This window comes from Barbus barbus (genome assembly GCF_936440315.1).
Source record: "Barbus barbus genome assembly, chromosome: 7".
NCBI classification, from domain to species: Eukaryota; Metazoa; Chordata; class Actinopteri; order Cypriniformes; family Cyprinidae; genus Barbus; species Barbus barbus.
The window spans coordinates 1,800,897-1,823,422 of NC_136735.1; the positions used below are offsets into that span (position 1 = coordinate 1,800,897).

Genomic DNA, 22,526 nt, shown 5'->3' on the forward strand with positions numbered 1-22,526 from the left:
ATCAAATCTTATGTTTTTGTCATTCATTAAAGATTCCACATCATGTTCAATGAGTCTGCAGTACGTTTCAGTAGAAGCACATACTGCTACATGACACACTGCATGAAAGGTAATATTCGAAAAGGCATTTAGTTTGTCTCACGTCCCATTAGACTGCATGGAGAGGGCAGGTTTATGACCTACACTGGGACCAGCCACCTGGGTGCAATCGAAATGCTCTGGCACACTTGGTATAGACATATATTGGTGAACGGCACCGGTGGTATCCACTGATCTACATTATCTATAGTACACTTTTGGCTATTTTAAAAAGGGGCAGGGCTGCTCGATATGTCCCGCCCCCTGTCTTCTTGTTTCAGTTTAAATGGTCACCACAGAAGCACTTCAGAGGACCTTTAACTCAACACTCACACCTGTAAGTAAATGCCACTGTTAATCCCGAAAACTGACACTGCGACATATTATTGTATATTCATATCTGGATCATTTCAGTTTGTGTAACAAAGTGACTGAGGCAAATAAGGGTCATTTCATGCCATCATGTTTTTCAGGAAGTATTTAATAACTGCTACAAGAATTAGACCTCATCATTCTGTTACTGTGATTAAAAACCCATAAACACGCACTCTAATCCAATATCAGACACTACTCTGGACATTACAGTGAATTTAAAGTTGTCACAAAACATTTTTTTAAATTCATATTCATCTCTACACAGTATATTATGTTCTAGAGCAGGGGTGTCCAATCCTGCTCCTGGAAGTCCTGCAGAGTTTATTGCCAACACACTTACCGGAAGTTTCTATAGAGAGTCTGAAGACCTTTGCTTTGTTTGAAATCACCCCATATTCCCTCAGTCTCTATTCCCTACATTAGTCCACTTGAAGGAGTAAATGAAAACACAGAAGTAGGACTTTTTCCGCGATACAAGAGTGAATGCTGAATTCTTGTTATTGTTGGTATTTAAGAACAGACTATTCCTCACATGTTCTTTATACAGAATAACATTTATATTATTTCTGCACTGAATTATGTGATCTGAAGAGCACCATCCATTATCTTCCACGAGCGCGAGTGTTTATGAGCTCGTGTCAATCATGTAATCATATCTCTTGTCCTTCCGTATATAAAAAAATAGAAACATTTTTCTACACATGAAATATGGAAGCAAATAGACCTATAATTATGACGATAGGTTTTCTGTAGCCTATATGTTTTTATGCAGCTCATGGTATTTTTTTTTAACAATAAAGGATGTTTATGACGCATGACATGCAGGTATTGATCAGTCCATTATAAAACATACAAAGAGTGCATGTCTGCCTTTTATAGAATCAAAATCCATTTTAGATCACAATCGGAAGTTATTACAAGCACTGATTTAAAGTGGGTTTTGAGCAAAAACGTAAATTTCATGTCAATGTAGCTTAATTGTACTCTAATTATTTCAGATGTATTCTTGTAAGCATTATGGATATTTTGTGTTTCTGATGAAGAAATACAAGTTATTTATCTTAATTTAATTCTGTATATTGAGCAGCGGATGATGTAAACCACACGAGATACATACGCTACATGAAGAAAAAGTGCATTGTTGTTCGGCACCACCTTCATGGTTTCGTTTCGCGCTCGGTGTGAAAGCAACATTCGCGGGCGATTCACATCGCGCTCAGTGTGGAAAGGCCTGGGTGTGTTTAATTATGGTTGGAGCTAAACTTTGCAGGACAGCGGCCCTCCAGGAGCAGGTTTGGGCACCTCTGTCCTAGAGACATTCATGTTATAGGTTTTACTTTTTACAACCATAAAACAACATTTCTGTAACACTATGTTTTACACAACCTAAAAATAACAACATAATGAAGCTATGATGATCCTGGAGCAGCGTGTTTCTTCTGGTGCGTCTGAAAACCCCATTTAAAAGCGAATCTCTCACCGCAGATGGTGCAGCAGAAAGGTTTCTCTCCTGTATGCATTCGTTCATGGATCTTCAGGGAAGTTGATATAGCGAAAGTCTTGTCACAATGTGCGCATTTATAAGGTTTTTCTCCTGTATGAGTCCTCCGGTGTATTTTTAAGTAACTTAGCTTATAGAAACTCTTCCTACAATCACTACAGGGATAAGGTCTTTCTCCGGTGTGAATTCTCTGATGAACTTTGAAATAAAATGAACTAGCAAAGCTCTTCCCGCAGTCGGAGCACAGGTACGGTTTCTCTCCGGTGTGAATCTTCTCATGGATTTTCCGGTGAGTCGAATGATGGAAACGTTTCTCACAATGTGAACACTGAAACGGTTTGTCATCAGAGTGCATTTTTTGGTGCAACTTTAGAGAAGCTGAGCTTTTAAAAGCTTTTTCACATTCACTGCACTGATACGGTTTCTCATCGGTGTGTGTGAGCAGATGTGTCTTCAGATTACATCCCTGGCTGAAGCTCTTCTCACAGTGAGGGCACTTGTACGGCTTTTCACCCGTGTGAATTCTCATATGACTTGAAAGATCTCGTTTGTTGCGGAAAAACTTGCTGCATTCGTTGCACTGAAGAGACTTTTCTTTGTGTGTGTTTATATGTGCTCTCATACTATAAAGAGTGTTGAAGAAATCCTTCCCGCACTGTTCGCAGCGAAACTCCTTCTTCACGCTGTGCTCTTTTGAATGAAGCGTTTTCTCTTTGAAGGTAGGAAAACTGATGTTGCATATCTTGCAGCTGAAGTCTTTCGGTTTTGTGTGTTTTCTCTGATGTCTCACTAAATGACTCTGTTTGCTGAATGTTTTTCCACAGTTGGTCTCTGTCCTTTGCTCTTTAGATGTAGATCCAGTTTCTCCATCAGAAGATGAACCAGCGCTGTCATCTGAAAGGAACAAAATTGGCATAATAAGTAGGGATGGGTACCGAGAACCAGTATTTTTTTGGACCGGTAGGTAATTGGGTCAATACCGGACTACCGGTGAGCTTCAGGACAAACGGTAGTTATCTATACTTGCATTGTTTTATCTCTGTATACTTCAATGTTAATGATGAATTAGAAGCTGCTGCTTGACAGTTTCCTTCACTGAATGATGTGGCCATCGTTTGCGCAACGTGTGTGTGATATCCATGGACGTGTGCGGTGTGTGTTTGCACGCAACAGTGAACATTACAAAACTAAGCCACACCAGTGTCAGATGCAATATATGCAGTAGTGTGTAATAGGGGTGGGAGAAAAAAAAAATCGATTCTCCGATGCTTGTGAGTTTCTCTTCAACGATTCTGAATCGACTCTGAGCATTTTTTTTTTTCTGCATATGGCACATGTGCACACTAGACACAGGCTTCATTGCAGAATTTGCGCCGTGAGACGTGTGCATTGCTTGACAGTGTGTGCTTCCTCCCAGCTTGCGTTTCCACTGCCAACAGTACCCTTTACTTGATACGCATGGTTTAAGCCGGAAAGTAGCGATCGACAATAAAGAGCGACGATAAGCACAACTGCCTCTTTTATGTCAGTTTTAATGAACAATAATAGCCATTATAAAAGTATAAGTACAAAGTATAAGAGGCTTATACAAGAAGAAATAAAGACAAAAGCAAACAATTCAGTCAAATATATGCTACAAAGTTAATGCTGTAAGTTACTACGGTAAAGTTCTAAATAAATATAAAGTTAAACTTTGTGCTCAGTCAAAACGATATGACCAGGAACAAATAATTAGAGATGCACCGATCGACCGGCCTGGGACCAGAATTAGCCGGATGATCGGACGGACCGGTGACCAGCCGGTCTGTTTTGATGTCATACACCATTGCCGTGCTGGTGGAAACAACACGAGACCGTGCTACCGTGACTTTCAAGAGTGGCTCATCCAGAACGCTGCTGAACAGAACCAGAAAATCTGAGCATATCACACCAGTCCTCAGGTCCTTACACTGGCTTCCGGTTACATTTAGGATTGATTTTAAAGTACTTTTACTCGTTTATAAGTCACTCAATGGCCCAGGACCTAAATATATTGCTGATATGCTCACTGAATATAAACCGGACAGACCACTCAGATCATTAGGATCGAGTCAGTTAGAAACACCAAGGCTTCACACAAAACAAGGGGAGTCTGCTTTTAGCTATTATGCGGACCGCAGTTAGAACCAGCTTCCAGAAGAGATCAGATGTGCTAAAACATTAGCCACATTTAAATCAAGACTCAAAAACTCATCTGTTTAGCTGTGCATTTGTTGAAGGAGCACTGTGCTACGTCCAAACTGACTGCTCTGTATTTTATGTAATCATTTTTATTTCTAACTGTTCTACATTCATTTTAAATACATTTTTAAATCATTTTTGGTTTTATTGTTGTGATTGTTTTTATTTTTAATGATTATTTTACTTCCTTTTATGTAAAGCACTTTGAATTACCATTGTGTATGAAATGTGCTATATAAATAAACTTGCCTTGCCTAACAATATGTCGTTCTCAATGTCTCAAATTGGCAGAATTCACAACAAAAACTGCTCCACATGAATTTAGGACTGTACATGCATAATACTTTTAACAAATGAACACCGATTTTGTTTATTCAGCATTTCTGGACATAAAAGAAAAAACATACCTGAAAGAACAAAGTCATCATCATCATTCCCATTATTCTCATCATCCTCCTGCTCTTCCTCAGGACTCTGTTGTTGTTGCTCTGCGGTGGTTTCTTCTGCTCTGCTCTCTATCAGGTTCCTGCAGTCCACCAGTTTGACGGAGCACATCTTCAGCGGCGTCTGCAGCCTCTGCTGTTCTCCAGCGTTACAGTCAGAGGTTTGATCAGTGGATTCATGATCCTGAGCGTCAGTATAACAGAGTAAAGTGAGGCTGAGCTCTGAGTCCTGTGTGTCTCTGGATCTCTGATCTCTGACGCTCCAGACTGAATCCTGAGCTTCTGTCCCATCAGTCACACGCACTGAAACCTTCTCCACATCCTGACAAACATCACAGATAAACACAAAGAACAAGCTGCTGATATTAACCTCATTACTCAGAAGTTATCTCTGGTGGTTATATTGGAGATTAGTTATTATATATTGCTGCTGGTTTAATCTGAGACGCTGATAAGAACTGAGTTTGTGAAAGAAGTGTCATTGAGTGTTTGAGCTGAAGGATGAAATGAAGAGCTGTTCAAACCTCTCTGTTCAGTTTGTCTCCTCTTTCTCTCAGCTTTGTCTCCAGTGAAGCCACCTCTTTCTTCAGCCGACAGATTTCTGTGATGAAATCCTCAATATCCAGCATGGACAGATCAGTTCCTACTGATTTACAGCAGACCACATCCACCTGCGCTTTCATCATCAACATCTGAACACAAACACATCATTATTACAACATTTATAATGAACTGACACTGATTTAACCTCGAAACTGAAGTACATAGAGCCGACTTGTTAAGAAAATAACATTTTATTTCAGAGAACATACCGAAATATTTTTAGGAGTTTAGGAATGTTTGCTTCATTTCAACATTGAGCCAGCACAGAGCAGAAATATTGTAATATTATTTACAAGCTTACATTCAGATGTCAGATTTCTAATAATTTCTCCCTAAACTGAAAGAACTTTAAAAGTGTGTGGTATTGAAAATGAACCATTGTGTTAATATTATATATAGTTCACTAAATATCATGGTCAAAACTTGGTTACTTGAGTAAAATAATAGTACATTTGTTATGGTTACTGTTTGTAAAACCATGGTGATTTTTTAAAAGGCGCGCGGACGAGGAAAAGTTTCATTAAAACACAGAGACAGAAAAATAATAAGCACATAAACAGCTAAACACACGAATAATGTAAACAGATTAAACACTTGCCGTTCGAGTGCTCCAGTCCTGTCTTCTATTCTTCTTCGGTGGTTTTACCGGCGAACAAAAGAAAGTTATAGCACCTCCTACAGCACGAGCGATGGAGTTAAAACCAAGAAAAGGCGCTCAATAGAATGGAGATGACCGTTAATTTTTGAATTACGCGAGTTCGCGGTTTTCTGTGGAAAACGCGCGCAGAATTAGAAGAGCACAATAAAGGTGTGTGTGTGTGTGTAAGAACTACACCAGCCTATTAAAAGAGTAATTAATTGCTATTTAAAAGCATATTACATTAACCAAAAGTAAATAATACAAATTACACTGAATTCCTTTTTTCACTTCAAAGATTTGCTGTGGTCTCCTCTGGCAGTTGCCACCCCTATTAACATGTTCTGGGGGCACCACTGTGTGTGTTTGAAATATATTTATATATATATACACGTTAACGTATGCGATTAATCTAAAAATTTTAACGTGTTAATATTTTCTTTACGCAAATTAATCGTTTGATCAGGTTTGACCCCAACTTCTTGCCATCATCGCAGCGCGGATGGTATCTATCATTGCCTGCCTCCCAATGCGCACACTATCCATCCTAAATTCTATGTGGTATTAGTAGTTTTCAATACCATTTAGGACAGATAGGGTGGACAGTATACACACTGGCATGCAGGGATTGTGTGATTATGAGGCAATGGGCTCGACAAAAGTGAAGCGAACGCGGAGAGAGAGAGCGAGAGATATGTATACTCATATCCTAGACAGCAACATAGTTTTGGCCCACATCTGGCCCGTGTGAAATCCATGCAGGCTGGATCTGGGCCGACACTGCTTGCTGTCTGGGATGTGATAAGGGGACAGCAAACCAGTGTTGCCAGGGTCGCGGTTTTCCTGCACAATTGGGCTATTTTGAGAATAGAGTTGCAAGAAAAATGAGAGCTGCGAGTTGAGGTTTTTTTGGGCTACTTTTATAATGCACCGCGGCCGCCCAAAGTATACACTTGTGATCACAAAAGGAAGTTATTAACACTCGATGGTGGTTTAAAGTGAGTTCTGAGTAAAAGTATACTATTAATCTCATAAATTGTCATATGTAGCATGATGCTAATGTTAGCTCTAATGCACCTGCAGAACAGGTCCAATTCTTCATAATGCATTTTGTCATAATACTTCATGTAATGTCGCAAGACAATGTTTTGTTGTATTTATTTAGAAACACTTTTAATAATAGTTGGGTAAATGTATACTGGGATTGAAGCGATTGGTAAATGTTTTATTGCCAGAATAAAGGCTGATAATGGTTGAAAAAAAAAGAATAGTAAGGATTATGTCTCATACCTGGCGGAGGTGTGAAAGAGTCTGTTTCCTTAAACTGCGGTAGTTTGTCATGCATTTCTTTATTTCAACAGATTTACAGGTAAATCCTATAGTATTTTAAATTTGCGATTAATCATTATTAATCACAGTCCATGACTCTGATTAACGCGATAAAAAATTGTAATCTATTGACAGCACTAATATATATATAACTAAAATGCTTTTCACATGCATAACCCTGGTCAAATTTTTTGCTATAAAGTTGTTACAGAGAACATTTTCTTTCTTTCTTTTTGTATTTGAAGGAAATGCTGCTCTTTTCGTGAATCTTGAACACTAACACTTCATTAAGCAGCACAAGCATTTTCAACTGTGATAAGAGATTTCTTTAGCAGCACATCAGCATATTAGAATGATATGTGTTTTCAAATAGAAAACAGTGATTTTGCACTGGAGTAATAATTCACAATATGTGATGTTTTATTAACAAATTTCGGGAGGAGCACGCGCAGATAATTAACACGGCCAATTCATCACCAGCAATTACACCACCTATCCAATCAGCACGAGAGAGAATCCCTATAAATAACCAAGCAGTCTTACCGTCATTATCTCTCGTCTTCCAACATCCCTCCACCACCCCGACTCCTCACCTTCAGCCGGTCCCTACCCCGCAGCACGGGGAGGAGCACTCGGGGGGGAGCACTCTGGGTCCGGGCTAAATGCCGAGCTCGTACCCTCTCCCCGGTCGAGGGGAGTACCCCGGGCTCGGGAATGATTACCGAGCTCGGAGCCCTCTCCCTGGACAGCACGCCAAATACGCATAAACTTACTCTGTTATTATTATATGTAAGTGTGAACTCGTGAATACTGTTTTAGCCTACAAGAAGAAGAAGAAATGAAGCAAGTCGGCCACAAACACACGCTACCCGAAACAAACAGTAATACAAACTTGCATTTTTAATTACATTACACCGCAATTAAATTACACAATTACAATGAATTTTTTACAACCATAAAATAATGTTTCGGTAACACCACAATGTGTGTTTTTTTTTACACAATGTAAAACTATTACTTGATTAATGATGAAGCTATGATTTTTTACAAACATGAAATAATTTTCCTGTAACACCGCAAGATGTTTTTTTTTTTTTTACCCAGCGTACAACTAATTACTGATTACTGACTAATGATAAAGCTATGATGATTCTGGAGCAGCGTGTATCTTCTTGTGGGTCTGAAAAACCCATATAAAAGCGAATCTCTCGCCGCAGATGGAGCAGTGGTAAGGTTTCTCTCCTGTATGATGTCGCTCATGGACATTCTTGGCACTTGCTCGAGCAAAAGTCTTGTCACAGTGTGAGCATTTAAAAGGTCTTTCTCCTGTATGACTCCTCTGGTGTATTTTTAAGTCACTTGGCTTATAAAAACTCTTCCCGCAATCACTACAGGGATACGGTCTTTCTCCGGTGTGAACTCTCTGATGAATCCTGTACGAAAATGAACTAGCAAAGCTCTTCCCGCAGTCGGAGCACAGGTACGGTTTCTCTCCGGTGTGAATCCGCTCATGGGTTTTCCGGTGAGTCGAATGATGGAAGCGTTTCTCACAGTGTGAACACTGATACGGTTTGTCAGCATGTATTTTTTGGTGTGCCTTTAGAGAAATTGAGTTTTTATAGGTTTTTCCACATTCACTGCACTGGTATGGCCTCTCATTGCTGTGCGTGAGTAGATGTTTTTCCAGAGCCGATCTGAGACTGAAGGCCTTCTCGCAGTGAGGGCACCGATGCGGGCTCTCATTGCTGTGCTTGAGTACATGTTTCTTTAGATCTGATCTGAGGTTGTAGCTTTTCTCGCAGTGAGGGCACTGATACGGTTTCTCATTGGTGTGCGTGAGAAGATGGTTCTTCAGATGCGTTCTCTGGCTGAAGCTCTTCTCACAGTGAGGGCACTTGTATGGCTTTTCCCCCGTGTGGATCCTCTTATGAATAGAAAGATTACTAATGTTGCGGAAAAACTTATTACACACGTTGCACTGAAAAGACTTTTCCTCGTGTGTCTTCATGTGAGCTCTCATACTATAAGGAAAGGTGAAAAACTCCTTCCCACACTCTTCGCAGTGAAACTCCTTCTTCACTTCATGCTTTTTTGAATGACGTTTCTTCTCTTTCAAGGTAGGAAAACTGATGTTGCATCTCTTGCAAGTGAATTCTTTCTGTTCTGTGTGTTTTTTCTTATGTTTCACTAAATGACCCTGTTTGCTGAATGTCTTTCCACAGTCCATCACTGTCCATCGCTCTTTGGATGTAGAGGCAGTTTCTCCATCAGAGGATGAACCAGTGTTGTCATCTGAAAGGAACAAAATCTGCATAAATATCTAACTTCTTTAACTTCTAGAGCTGGATGATCAGTCAAAATAAAACTAAACTTGTGATATGTCTTAATGCAGTTGTCAAACAGCAAAGACTGTGATTTAAATATTTACAAAGTCTGATATCACATATTTCCTCACTGTGATATTTTGTGATATTTTGCCAGCCTTGGTCAACAATTTCCTGCCCAAAAGCTCACCAAAACCTTCACTTAATCATTTATTCAAACCTCTTTCAGCAGCTGTCCTGGTATGCACATGATGGACAGGAGTCATAGTCTCATATTCAATTTCAATTCAGTCATTCAGCTGTTTTCTGATTTCAGAGTTACAGTTATTTACAAAAAGCCTTCAACTCATCTCCTACCACAGATGTAATCCATGTTTTGAGAACAAGGTGAGTCTGCAGTGGATGTGTGTGTTTAGTAACATCTTGATGACTGGATGGAGTACATGCACACTTGGGTTTTGTTAAATAATTAGCCTATAAAATGAAAAAAACACCAAACTGATCCCAAAACTGACCAATTTTTTCCACTCACCAAAGCCAATTTTGACTCACAAAATCAAATTCAAAACCACCCAGCTGGGAAGAAATTCACCCAATCTGGCAACACTAGATATTTTACATGTGCAGCTCATGGTAAGTCGTTCTCAGTGTCTCAAATTGGCAGAATTCACAACAAATGCTGCTCCACTTGAATTTAGGTCTGTACATACATAATATTTTTACAATTTATTATTAATTCTGTTAATTCAGTATATCTGGCCATAAAAGGAAAAAACGTACCTGAAGGAACAAAGTCACCATCATCAACATCATCATCCTGATCTTCATCATCATCCCCATTCTTATCATCATGATCTCCCTCATGACTCTGTTGTTGCTCTGCGGTGGTTTCTTCTGCTCTGCTCTCTATCAGGTTCCTGCAGTCCACCAGTTTGACGGAGCACATCTTCAGCGGCGTCTGCAGCATCTGCTGTTCTCCAGCGTTACAGTCAGAGGTTTGATCAGTGGATTCATGATCCTGAGCGTCAGTATAACAGAGTAAAGTGAGGCTGCACTCTGAGTCCTGTGTGTCTCTGGATCTCTGATCTCTGATGCTCCAGACTGAATCCTGAGCTTCTGTCCCATCTTTATCATCATCAATCCAGTCATTATCCTGCTCTTCCTCATGACTCTGTTGTTGTTCATCTGCGGTGGTTTCTTCTGCTCTGCTCTCTATCAGGTTCCTGCAGTCCACCAGTTTGACGGAGCACATCTTCAGCGGCGTCTGCAGCCTCTGCTGTTCTCCAGCGTTACAGTCAGAGGTTTGATCAGTGGATTCATGATCCTGAGCGTCAGTATAACAGAGTAAAGTGAGGCTGCACTCTGAGTCCTGTGTGTCTCTGGATCTCTGATCTCTGACGCTCCAGACTGAATCCTGCGCTTCAGTCCCATCTTTATCATCATCAATCCAGTCATTATCCTGCTCTTCCTCATGACTCTGTTGTTGTTGCTCTGCGGTGGTTTCTTCTGCTCTGCTCTCTATCAGGTTCCTGCAGTCCACCAGTTTGACGGAGCACATCTTCAGCGGCGTCTGCAGCATCTGCTGTTCTCCAGCGTTACAGTCAGAGGTTTGATCAGTGGATTCATGATCCTGAGCTTCTGTCCCATCAGTCACACTCACTGAAACCTTCTCCAGATCCTGACAAACACAAAAAAATTCTAGGGCGTCACATTCAAAAACTTTAGAATACATCCTGGTATGATTTACTAAGTTCAAGACTGAGGATGATTCCCACAAAATCTATATTTTTTCAAGATGAATTAAAACATTTTTAATTTTTCATAATTTACAATTTATACAGTGCAACAGCAAAAACTTTGAGTAAAACAATAAATGTCACATTTGGTTAGACCAGTGGTTTTTAAACATGACCATGGACTCCATGAAGTACCCCCAGCACTGCACATTTTGTATGTCTCCATGTATCTGACACACCCACTTCAGGTCTTGCAGTCTCCACTAATGAGCTGATGAGTTGAAGCAGGTGTGATAGATGAGGGAGACATGCAAAATGTGCAGGGCTGGGGATACTCCAGGACAGGTTTGAGAACCACTGGTTTAGAGCAGTGTTTCCCAACCACGTTCCTGGAGGCCGCCCCCCAACACTGCACATTCTGCATCTTTCCTTTGTCTGACACACCCACTTCAGATCTTGGAGAAGGGGTGTCAAACTCAGTTCCTGGAGGGCCACAGCCCTGCAGTTTAGGTTACGTCCACACAAAGCCAGAGATTTCCCTATCCAATCTTTTTATTTTCCCCTCTTCTCAAGAAATATCTGCATACACACAAAACCATGAAACCAACACAAAATGATGTAGTATACATGCCAGACCGGTATGTGGCGCTGTGATTCTGTCACAGAGATACACTAAAAACGGAGAAGAAGACTTGGACTATGCGCGTGGTATACAAACGAACACGGAACAATACATTTAGTAATCTGTGTTAATGTTAGTTAATAAAAAGACAATCTTTCAGTGTTCATGTTTTTGTTGCTGTTACATGACGTAGCAGTATCTGACTAGGGTCGAGACGTGGGGTGATGACATCATTGTTTCACAAAATATAAGGATTGGCTGTACACATGAAAACGCAAGAGTGTCGTTTTCAGATTTATCCACTCTGGGACCCAGTTTAAAAAAATAGCTGTTTCACGCTCCCAAAACACCGGATCCGTCTGGACGAAACGCCATTACGATACACAATGTTTGTGTATACAGTTAAACGCTTAGGGTTTCGCTAAGTCCCACCACCCTCCGGACCTTTGAAGTCCCTGGTGCCATACTGGGACCCCGCTGGAGGCTACATTGACCTGGCTCTGCAGGTGAGCGGCTCAGCCCTCAGGGTGGAGTTAACTGCGGAGCCCGTTCACAGTTCTCCCGAGGCGGCGATCCGGGGGGTGGCGGAGGCGGCGGCGACCGCGCCCAGTGCCTCGCGCCCGCTTCCGGAGCATCCTGGGCTGATGTGCAGCGTGCGGGAACCCCCGCTGATGTCGGTGCGAGCGGCAGTGACCGCTCACATTCCTCCCGAGAGAGCGGTGTTAGCTCACGAAGCTCCCGAGGCGATGGTGACCGCTCACGTTCCTCCCGAGAGAGCGGTGTTCGCTCACGAAGCTCCCGAGGCGATGGTGACCGCTCACATTCCTCCCGAGAGAGCGGTGTTCGCTCACGAAGCTCCTGAGACAGCGGTGCCCGCCCACGTTCCTCCCGCGAGAGCGGTGTTCGCTCACGAAGCTCCCGAGACAGCGGTACCCACTCACGAAGCTCCCGAGGCGATGGGGACCGCTCACGTTTCTCCCGAGACAGCGGTGTTCGCTCACAAAGCTCCCGAGAGAGCGGTGTTCACTCACGAAGCTCCCGAGAGAGCGGTGTTCGCTCACAAAGCTCCCAAGACAGCGGTGCCTGCCCACGTTCCTCCCGAGAGAGCGGTGCCCGCTCACGAAGCTCCCGAGGCGATGGTGACCGCTCACGTTCCTCCCGAAAGAGCGGTGTTCGCTCACGAAGCTCCCGAGACAGCGGTGCCCGCCCACGTTCCTCCAGAGAGAGCGGTGTTCGCTCACGAAGCTCCCGAGACAGCGGTGCCCGCCAACGTTCCTCCCGAGAGAGCGGTATCCGCTCACGAAGCTCCCGAGGCGATGATGACCGCTCACGTTCCTCCCGAGAGAGCGGTGTTCGCTCACGAAGCTCCCGGGACGACGGTGCCCGTTCAAGTTCCCTCCGGGGAAGTGGAGCTCGCTTCAGGCTTTCCCGAAGCGGCGGTGCCCGCTCACGAGCCTCCCAAAGTGGCTGCTTCCGCTCACAGTTCCCTCGAGGCGGCGGGGTCCGCTGATGTGCCCCCCGAAGCGGTGGAGCCCACAATTGCCCGCTCCAGGGTGGCAGCTCCACACACACCGCTATCAGATATACGTCTTTGGAGAGACGTATTGCGTCGGACCTCTGATCACTTGTCACTAAAATAGTCATCATCAAAAGATATGCTTCAAGCTTACGACCATATGTGGAAATTGTCTAAGTTTATCTAGGTTTTGGAACCAATCAGAATTTTGATGACTTATGCATTGACGTAATTAGCAGCCTCTGTCAGAGTATAATTGTGGTGATTTTTGTATTGTAAAGAAGAACGACCTACGAACTCCGTGCGAGTGTTGAAGCTGACTTCTGCTGATGAAGCTGCAAATTACTTCGTCAGTAAATTTCGTTGATTAATTGCAATCTGACTCCTGGTCTTTGTTCATCATACCTGGTCCATGGGTTTTAACTGTTATTCCCTAACACAGGTAACAGGCAGGGTTTAATTGGGCCGGGGCTGAGCCGGCACATAGACTCCAGGGCTCGACATTAACGCTTCATTAATGCCAGACAAGTAACATGATTAAAACATCACTAACCAAAAATAACAATGTAAACACCAAAACACAAGTATTATTCTGATTTTATTACATTTAGGGTAAGTGGCGAAAAGTGGATATCTACTGTATATAATGCATCTATTGACAGTATAAGGTTGCGCTGCTGAGGTGAAGCTCACCAAAGACTATAGAAATACAAAGACAGTTCACTCCTATAATTATGAATGGGAGAAAGTGCAATGCGCAATAAGGCGGGATAGTCCTGCCTTCTAAATGAAAGAGCCAATCGTTGATTGGTAAAGACATTGGGTCACTGCAGCAGCCGTTAGAACCTCCGGTTCCCATAGAAACCTGAAGCTGGGCCAGCAGCTGCGCGTGCGCAGTCATAAGCCCGTTGGAGCTACGCATGCGCATTGGCTGGTCTAGCCTGAAACATAAGCTTTTTAAACGCTATTTGAGCATAAGAAACAACATTCATGGGGCAGTTCATTTCAGATTTTATTGCTGATTTGAAATATGTAATTTAATCGCAAGTTTAGCAAGCCGTTTTTGAGATTTCAGGATTCCCCCATTCATTTAGATAGGACTTGGTCTTGTCTGAGCTGCCTGGAGGCATTGAAAATATGGTGGCCGAGTGAACGGACTTTTCTTGAAAGGGACTTTGGGCTCACGCAGCCTCTCCAGGAGAAATCAAAACGTGCAACACTAAGAAACTCAGCATACTGAGGTAAAAATTCAAAATGGCAAGTTTTTATATTTAAAATACAGTTAGTTAGGCAACATCACTCAACGTTTTCACCATTACGACTGTTTAATAGTTCTATAAACAGTTCAATGTGCAAATACAATAATATTAGGTCACTTACATTTTTGGCGGAACCACAGCGCATCTCAAAGCAACTATCCGATTCATTGCTCGATACCATAGAGCCCTCCCACATAACAAATCCCAATTTAACCCCTGGTAACAGGTATATATGAATATATATGGATCCATTCAGACTTATTAAGCAGAGCAAAACACAAATTAAAAAGTAAATAAAAACAATCTGAATTTGTCAAATCACTAGTGAACAGTTCCTCTGTCAGAATGAGTGTTGTTGCCCATATGTATGTAAACCCCACTGACCACTGCAAACTCCTATAAACATGCTTTTTCAGCTAGTGTCTATTAAAAATCACTTGCCAGATATGCGACCATTTTGAAATGTGCTCATGCAAAAAGCTACCAGAGAGCGCACATACACAGTCTGTTTATTTGCACACTAATAATAACGGACTCACACATTTCTAATAATGTACAACTCCTGTATGTCACTGTACTCGTCTACACCTCCATTACAAACATCATCCATCAAAACTTCACTGGTAAGATACTTTTTGTTTGTTTTATTCAGCCCATACCGACTAGTCCTGACATAATAGAGGTATGTTTGTTCCCACCAATCGCTGCACAAATTAAGTTTACGTATGATGACAAAAGCACATTAGTGGTAGCTGTCCCGGAGCTCATACAGATTACGATACTCCACAGAACGTGACTAGGCACTGATTGGACAGTGACAGCAAGCGTAACACTGTTGTTGGATGTGACAGAAAAAAATCGAATGAAGAAACCATCCCTGCCTCTATATTTTGCTGCTGGCTTAATTTGAGATGTGCATAAGAAGTGAGATGGTAACAAAACTTTGGTTTGTTTGAGCTGAAGGATGAAATACAGTGTGATCTGCACAAACCTCTCTGTTCAGTTTGTCTCCTCTTTCTCTCAGCTTTGTCTCCAGTGAAGCCACCTCTTTCTTCAGCCGACAGATTTCTGTGATGAAATCCTCAATATCCAGCATGGACAGATCAGTTCCTACTGATTTACAGCAGACCACATCCACCTGCGCTTTCATCATCAACATCTGAACACAAACACATCATGATTATTAAGGGATGGATTTATAATGAACAGATAATGCTTTAAACTCAAAATGATTGCTTACATCCTCCTGCTCTTCCTCATGACTCTGTTGTTGTTGCTCTGCGGTGGTTTCTTCTGCTCTGCTCTCTATCAGGTTCCTGCAGTCCACCAGTTTGACGGAGCACATCTTCAGCGGCGTCTGCAGCATCTGCTGTTCTCCAGCGTTACAGTCAGAGGTTTGATCAGTGGATTCATGATCCTGAGCTTCTGTCCCATCAGTCACACACGCTGAAACCTTCTCCAGATCCCGACAAACACATCACAGATAAACACTAAATTCAAATTCAAATTTTATTTGTCACATACATATACATACGTAGTACGACATGTAGTGAAATGTATTGTACGACTGTCCAACAAATTGTCCAACAAAATTAGAAAAACCTCAAGTTTACAAAAATACAAATAGAAAAAGTACAGTAACCATATATACAGAATAAACTAGCAATAAAATAAAATAACAAATAGATATGAGAATAAAAAATAGAATATGATTCTATATAGATTCTATAAAAAGTAAAGTGTATGTCAGTGATAAAGTGTCCGTGTGCTGTGCTGTGCAGTGCAGTAAAGTGTATAAGTGAGTAAAAGGATACTAAAGACAAAGACAAATGGTATGTAAGTCCCACTCATTTATCCTTCCGTAACCTTCTACAAATTAGTGCAGATTGTACTTGAAAAATGTGCAAAGTGGAAGTGTGGGGTGATGTGATTATAGTGGAGAGTGGTTAAGACTCCGAATGGCCTGCGGGAAGAAGCTCCTCCTCATTCTCTCTGTGTTCGCCTTCATGGAGCGGAAGCGTCTCCCTGAACGCAGCAGAGAAAAGAGTCCATTGTTGGGATGGCTGAGGTCCTTCACTATCTTCCTGGCCCTGGTCAGGCACCGCTTGCTGTAGATGTCCTGCAGGTTAGGGAGCTCGGTGTGAATGGTACGTTCCGCTGAACGCACCACCCTCTGGAGGGCTCGTCTGTCCTGCATAGTGCAGTTCCCGAACCAGGAAGTGATGCTGCCCGTCAGGACGCTCTCGATGGTGCAGGTGTAAAAAGTCTTAAGCACCCGAGAGGGAAGTCTAAAGTCCTTTAAGCGTCTCAGATGGTACAGACGCTGCCTGGCCTTCTTCACCAGGGTGCTGGTATGACAGGACCAAGTCAAGTCCTGCGTGATGTGAACACCCAGGTATCTGAAGCTGTCCACTCTCTCCACTGGAGTCCCGCTGATCGTGATCGGCTGGTACGACCGCTCCTGCTTCGTACTGAAGTCCACTATCAGCTCCTTAGTTTTGCTGATGTTCAGGTGTAGACTATTCACCTGGCACCAACTCTCCAGGTTCTTAATCTCCTGTATGTAGGCCGTCTCGTCGTTGTCTGAGATCAGGCCCAACACAACAGTGTCATCAGCAAACTTAATGATGGTGGTGGAGTTGGAAGTGGCCACACAGTCATAAGTGTACAGTGAGTACAGCAGGGGGCTCAGAACACTGGTCTGTGTTGATGTTGATATAAGCCTAATTTCTCAGCAGTTATCTCTAGTCAGTGGCAGCTGGTGGAAAATTTTCTAGGTAGGGTGCCACATTCAAAAATTTAGAATACATCCTGGTATGATTTACTAAGTTCAAGTCTGAGGATGATTCCAACAAAATCTAGATTTTCTGCAAGCTTTTTTCAAGATAAATACTTTTTTAATTTTTCTTAATTCACAATGTATACAGTGCAACAGCAAAAACTTTGAGGAAAACAATAAATGTCACATTTGGTTAGACCAGTGTTTTTCAGACATGTCCATGAAGTACCCCAGCACTGCACATTTTGTATGTCTCCATGTATCTGACACACCCACTTCAGGTCTTGCAGTCTCCACTAATGAGCTGATGATCTGAATCAGGTGTGTTTGATTAAGGAGACATGTAAAACATAACCGACGCGTTCCAAACGGGATATATCACTCTCCAAGGGCACACCGGAGTGAAAACCATCATGGCTGCCATATTGAAGGGTTCCAAACCGAAGTGCTCAAAACTGGCCACTTCAAAGGGCACTTCGGAATGAAGGATTTCAAAGGGTACAACTGATGGACACTTCGGCCCCCATGATCCTGGCGCTGATTCTTTCCATGATGACGGCGCCTCTGTGTGGACACGGAGTGATGATGCAGAAGGGCACTTCAAGAAACTGTTGTTTGGTCCCCTACGCCCTTCAACCCTTCAAAGCTCTCAATCCAGAGGGTAATGCCATTTGAAGGGATTAGGGAACAGAAATGAGCCCTTCCGAATGAAATGCAGGGGCAGTGTTGGGGGCCTCCAGGAATGTGGTTGGGAGCCACTAGTTTAGAGCATTTTCAATAACTACAAGTCAAGCTGCAATACCAACAGGACCACACAGAAATGCCAACAGACCACTATACCAGTTGCCTTAACCCAGGGGTCTCCAACCCTGCTCCTGGAGAGCTACCATCCTACATATTTCAGCTCCAACCCCAAACAAACACACCTGAACCAGCATTTACAGACAGTTGTGTTGAAGCAGGGTTGGAACTGAAATCTGCAGGACGGTAGCTGTCCGGGAGCAGGGTTGGAGATCCCTGCTTTAGCCTGACTGTATAGAGTGTTTTCATGTTATGTCATCAATCCGGAAGTCGGCCATTGTGGCGGCACTGAATGTAAACAATGCCATTGAACCGAATGGAACTTGTGCATGGGCTTGGTGAAAAACAAAGAAACTACAGTAATTCACTATGTCAGGATAAGAAATAGAAGAAAGAATTGTTGGGTTGTCATTCCGCGATAAAGGAGGCAGATCGTACGGATATTTACCACCTATTACACGGCTCAACGATATGGACTGTCCTATGGCCCGGTGCAACTCGTACAATCACTGCACTGCATTCATGTTCAAAATGACATTTGTGTGGAAATAATGAAAGTGAGATTGATCTGCCTGCTACAGTATTTTGTCCTTTTATGTCCGTCTTCAGTGTATACTATTCTATGTAGTCTGTAAAAGGCCGTTAACAAAGCCCAGAAATACTGAAGACGGACATAAAAGGAAAAAATACTGTAGCAGGCAGATCAATCTCACTTTTCACAATGCACAAAATATTAGAAGAAACTCCTAAATAATGAATTAGCCTCTATCTAGCCTCTGTATAATGCATTATAAAGCAGTGTTAATAAGCCAATAGCAGCTTTGTGTACAGCAGTAAGCAAGGACATTTTGAGTCCTTTTTTTCCCTTTTTGTGATTTAGACAGCATAAATTAGCAGAACAACATCTTCAGCTGTATATTAACCATGCAATACATGCTGTTTACATCTGAGTAGCGCCACAATGGCCGCATATCCTGGTAACTGACCAAAACGTGACATGGTTTGCACCATCTATACGAATACGGTTCCATTCAGACTTATTAAGCAGAGCAAAACACAAATTAAAAAGTAAATAAAAACATTCTGAATTTGTCAAATGTGATCTTAAGGTGGCTCGACATCACTAGTGAACAGTTCCTCTGTCAGAATGAGTGTTGTTGCCCATATGTATGTATACCCCACTGACCACTGTAAACTCCTATAAACACATGCTTTTTCAGTGAGTGTCTATTGAAAATAACTAGCCAGATATGCGACCATACTGAAATATGCACGTGCAAAAAGCTACCAGAGAGCACACATACACAGTCCATTTATTTGCACACTAATAATAACGGACTTGTGCATTTATAATAATGTATGACTCCTGTAGGTCACTGTAATCGTCCTTACCTGATTTAACTATAAATCCAGAGGCAGAACAGAGACGGCCAGCGTAACACTGTTGTTGGATGTGACAAAAAAAAATCTAATGAAGAAACCATCCCTGTCTCTAGTGGTGGTTATATTGGTGATTAGTTATCATATTTTGCTGCTGGCTTATTTGAGATGTGCATAAGAAGTGAGAAGGTAACAAAACTTTGGTTTGTTTGAGCTGAAGGATGAAATGAAGAGCTGTTCAAACCTCTCTGTTCAGTTTGTCTCCTCTTTCTCTCAGCTTTGTCTCCAGTGAAGCCACCTCTTTCTTCAGCCGACAGATTTCTGTGATGAAATCCTCAATATCCAGCATGGACAGATCAGTTCCTACTGATTTACAGCAGACCACATCCACCTGCGCTTTCATCATCAACATCTGAACACAAACACATCATTATTACAACATTTATAATGAACTGACACCGATTTAACCTCAAAATGATTGAACAAGAACTGAACTTGTTATTAAAGAAAGATGAAATAATATTTAGTAGAATATTCAGACATTTTTATTTCATATGTTAGGAGTGTTTGTTTAATTTCAACATTGAGCCAGCACAGAGCAGGAATATTATCAAATATTATGTGATATTATATTCAGATATTGACAGATTTTTACTAATTTCACCCCAAACTGTGAGAACTGTAAAGCGTCTAACATTGAAAATTAACCATGTTTATTATAAAAACTGTTCACTACAAATATCATGGTTAAAACCTGGTTATTGTAGTAAAACAATAGGAAATTTGTTATGGTTACTGTAATGAAAAACCATGGTACATACTTCAAGCTCATTAAAACACAGAGAGACAAAAACTTAACAACAAGCACAGCTAAAACACATGAATAATATAAAACGGACTGAACACTTCCCTAGTGCGCCAGTCTTCTCTCTTTCTTCAGTGGTTTTACTGGTGAACTAAAGAAAGACACAGTGCCTCCTACAGCACGAGCGACAAGAGAAACCAGCAAACATTACATCATTTATCATCATATGTATTACTGAGGCGTTGCCAAGAGATGGATATACTATAATATATTCACGAAATTATTAAATAAAGATGTCGATAAACGTTAGTCAGTCAGCCGGTAAATGGAATAGAAATGTCCGTTAATTTTTGAATTACGAGAGCCCGCGAATCAGAGGAGCACAGTAAAGGAAAGTCTGTGTGTGTGTGCGCGTGTGTGTGTGTGTGTGTGTGTGTGTTGTTAAGTTTTGTCCCCACAAAGATGGCAATATCCAAAATCCTTGTTCTTTGATGGGACATTTTTTGTTCCCCATGAGGAAACAAGTTTTTTAAATCGAACATATGAAATTAAAAAAAAAAAAAAAAACTGCATAAAGTTTCCTGTAGGTTTAGGTGTGGGGTGCAGGGTAGGGTTAACCCCAGCTGGATAGAATTAAGAAGATTTAAACACATGAATAAAAGCATCTAAACACTGGACAGTAGCGGTTCGTTAGAGGATTTATTGTTATTTGGAGCCAGCATCTCAGTAATTCTCTGTTGACTGACACATGAGAAATGAGCTGCAGCAGTTGTCTCAATATTTCCGCTGGGGTCAGAGTAATAACTTATGCCTCACTTCCTGCCCAAAGGTCATGTCAGCCTCATCTTTATCTGTCTCTGGTCTCTGTTCTTCTTAGCTCCTCCTCTGATGTGAGTTTCTCCGCCCACTGAATCAGAGCCCCGCCCCTCAGATGCAATATTAGCAGCACTTCTGCTGATGTGCATTCATTTCTTTGCTGCACACCATGAAAATATGAACTGCCTTGCATTGATTAGATGTGTTTTTCCATCTCAAAGACACACAGTCTGTTAAACTCCTGGATAGGAAACATCTGCTCATCTAAAATCCCACCCCCTCACTTTTCCAAGAGAAACAAAGACAAACGCTTAACTTTTATTCTCTCTCAGCCTTTTTGCTTTTAAGTGACCAAAGCTTTTTGTAACATTAATATTTACTGCGTTAGTCTATTAAGAAACAGCTATTCTGCTCACACACACATTTAACTATAAATAAGGACATGTGACTCAGTTTTAGTGATTTATAAATCAAATCCTGCTCCTAAAAATGCTTTGAACTTCCAGTACTTTTAACTAGAGCACACATACCATACCAATGACTAAAAAGGCTCTTCTGCTCAAGGCTGCATTTATTTCATAACAAATACAGTCAAATTGTGAATTTCTGATTAATGCTGAAAAGCTGAAAAGAGTATTTTTGTGGAAACAGTGATGCTCTTTATTTTCCAGGATTCTTTGTTGAATATAAAGTTTGAAAGAACAGCATTTATTTGAATTTGAATTTCTAAATATATGTAGTTTTTTTGAATCAATATAATGTGTTTTTTCTTAATAAAAATGTTAATTTCATTCAGAAAATAGCATGGGTAGTAGCCGATGTTCATGTTGGAGGGCATGAGAGGAAGTGGAAGTATTAAAAGCTTATTTCTCACAGTGTCTGAGCAGGAAGTGACCGATGGTGTGATTTGGGAGCGTTTCCTATAGGAATAGCCACGTGGAGTGACTTCAGTTTCCACCTGGAACAAACTGATAATCACATAATAAACACAAGAGCCATTAAAAATCACCTGGGAGCGGCTTTAATAACTGTCCCATATGTTTAACATGTTGTTTTAATCAGGATCTCAAACAGTGACTCTATGAAGCTCATGAATATCTAATGAGCCAAAAAAACACTTCTGTTTATAATTGTTGCATGTTGCTGAGCTACTCTTTGTAACCCAATGTTTGACACTGAAATGCACTGATGCTGCAATTCTCTCTAGCAATGTTGGCGCCGTGTCACATGATTTATCAACGGTGCGTTACCCTGATTACTGTTTCTGCTCAAACTAACAAAAAAAGAGAGGAAGTGAAGGTG

The 22,526-nt window shown here is 41.6% G+C and overlaps 3 protein-coding genes across 7 annotated transcripts in view; all 3 read right to left on the reverse strand.

Annotated features, from left to right (window-relative positions):
• LOC306872949 (uncharacterized protein) overlaps window positions 1-22,526 on the reverse strand; it is an 819,728-nt gene that overhangs the window by 525,572 nt on the left and 271,630 nt on the right. The gene's annotated exons all lie outside the window — the stretch shown is intronic.
• LOC306872916 (uncharacterized protein) lies at window positions 549-5,852 on the reverse strand. The gene is made up of 5 exons (XM_079421841.1): window positions 5,819-5,852; window positions 5,142-5,309; window positions 4,582-4,939; window positions 1,266-2,848; window positions 549-729 (listed from the first exon to the last, which is right to left on the reverse strand). Exons 2-4 carry the CDS (start codon window positions 5,307-5,309, stop codon window positions 1,863-1,865), a joined length of 1,512 nt encoding a protein of 503 aa, XP_079277967.1. The 5' UTR covers window positions 5,819-5,852; the 3' UTR covers window positions 549-729; window positions 1,266-1,862.
• Window positions 8,064-20,813, reverse strand: LOC306872883 (uncharacterized protein). 5 transcript variants are annotated; one of them, XM_079421785.1, is made up of 7 exons: window positions 20,510-20,553; window positions 19,848-20,015; window positions 19,616-19,664; window positions 15,884-16,099; window positions 15,635-15,802; window positions 10,291-11,188; window positions 8,064-9,478 (listed from the first exon to the last, which is right to left on the reverse strand). In XM_079421785.1, the coding sequence occupies exons 4-7, from the start codon at window positions 16,007-16,009 to the stop codon at window positions 8,328-8,330; spliced, it is 2,343 nt and encodes a 780-aa protein (XP_079277911.1). In that variant the 5' UTR covers window positions 16,010-16,099; window positions 19,616-19,664; window positions 19,848-20,015; window positions 20,510-20,553; the 3' UTR covers window positions 8,064-8,327. The 5 variants fall into 5 exon arrangements, with proteins under 5 accessions (XP_079277911.1, XP_079277910.1, XP_079277907.1 ...); XM_079421784.1 differs by having other exon boundaries at window positions 15,884-16,096; window positions 20,510-20,544; XM_079421781.1 differs by lacking the exon at window positions 19,616-19,664 and having other exon boundaries at window positions 20,510-20,813.

Bases quoted from the DNA above. Each gene is read 5' to 3' on its own strand.
- LOC306872916 (XM_079421841.1), bottom strand. From the start codon at position 5,309: ATGTTGATGATGAAAGCGCAGGTGGATGTGGTCTGCTGTAAATCAGTA. The intron at 4,940-5,141 runs GTTTGAACAGCT...GATGTTTGTCAG, and splicing joins GAGACAAACTGAACAGAGAG to GATGTGGAGAAGGTTTCAGT. The intron at 2,849-4,581 runs GTATGTTTTTTC...TGTTCCTTTCAG, and splicing joins TGATGACTTTGTTCTTTCAG to ATGACAGCGCTGGTTCATCT.
- LOC306872883 (XM_079421781.1), bottom strand. From the start codon at position 20,015: ATGTTGATGATGAAAGCGCAGGTGGATGTGGTCTGCTGTAAATCAGTA. The intron at 11,189-15,634 runs GTTTGTGCAGAT...TGTGTTTGTCAG, and splicing joins GAGACAAACTGAACAGAGAG to GATCTGGAGAAGGTTTCAGT. The intron at 9,479-10,290 runs GTACGTTTTTTC...TGTTCCTTTCAG, and splicing joins TGGTGACTTTGTTCCTTCAG to ATGACAACACTGGTTCATCC.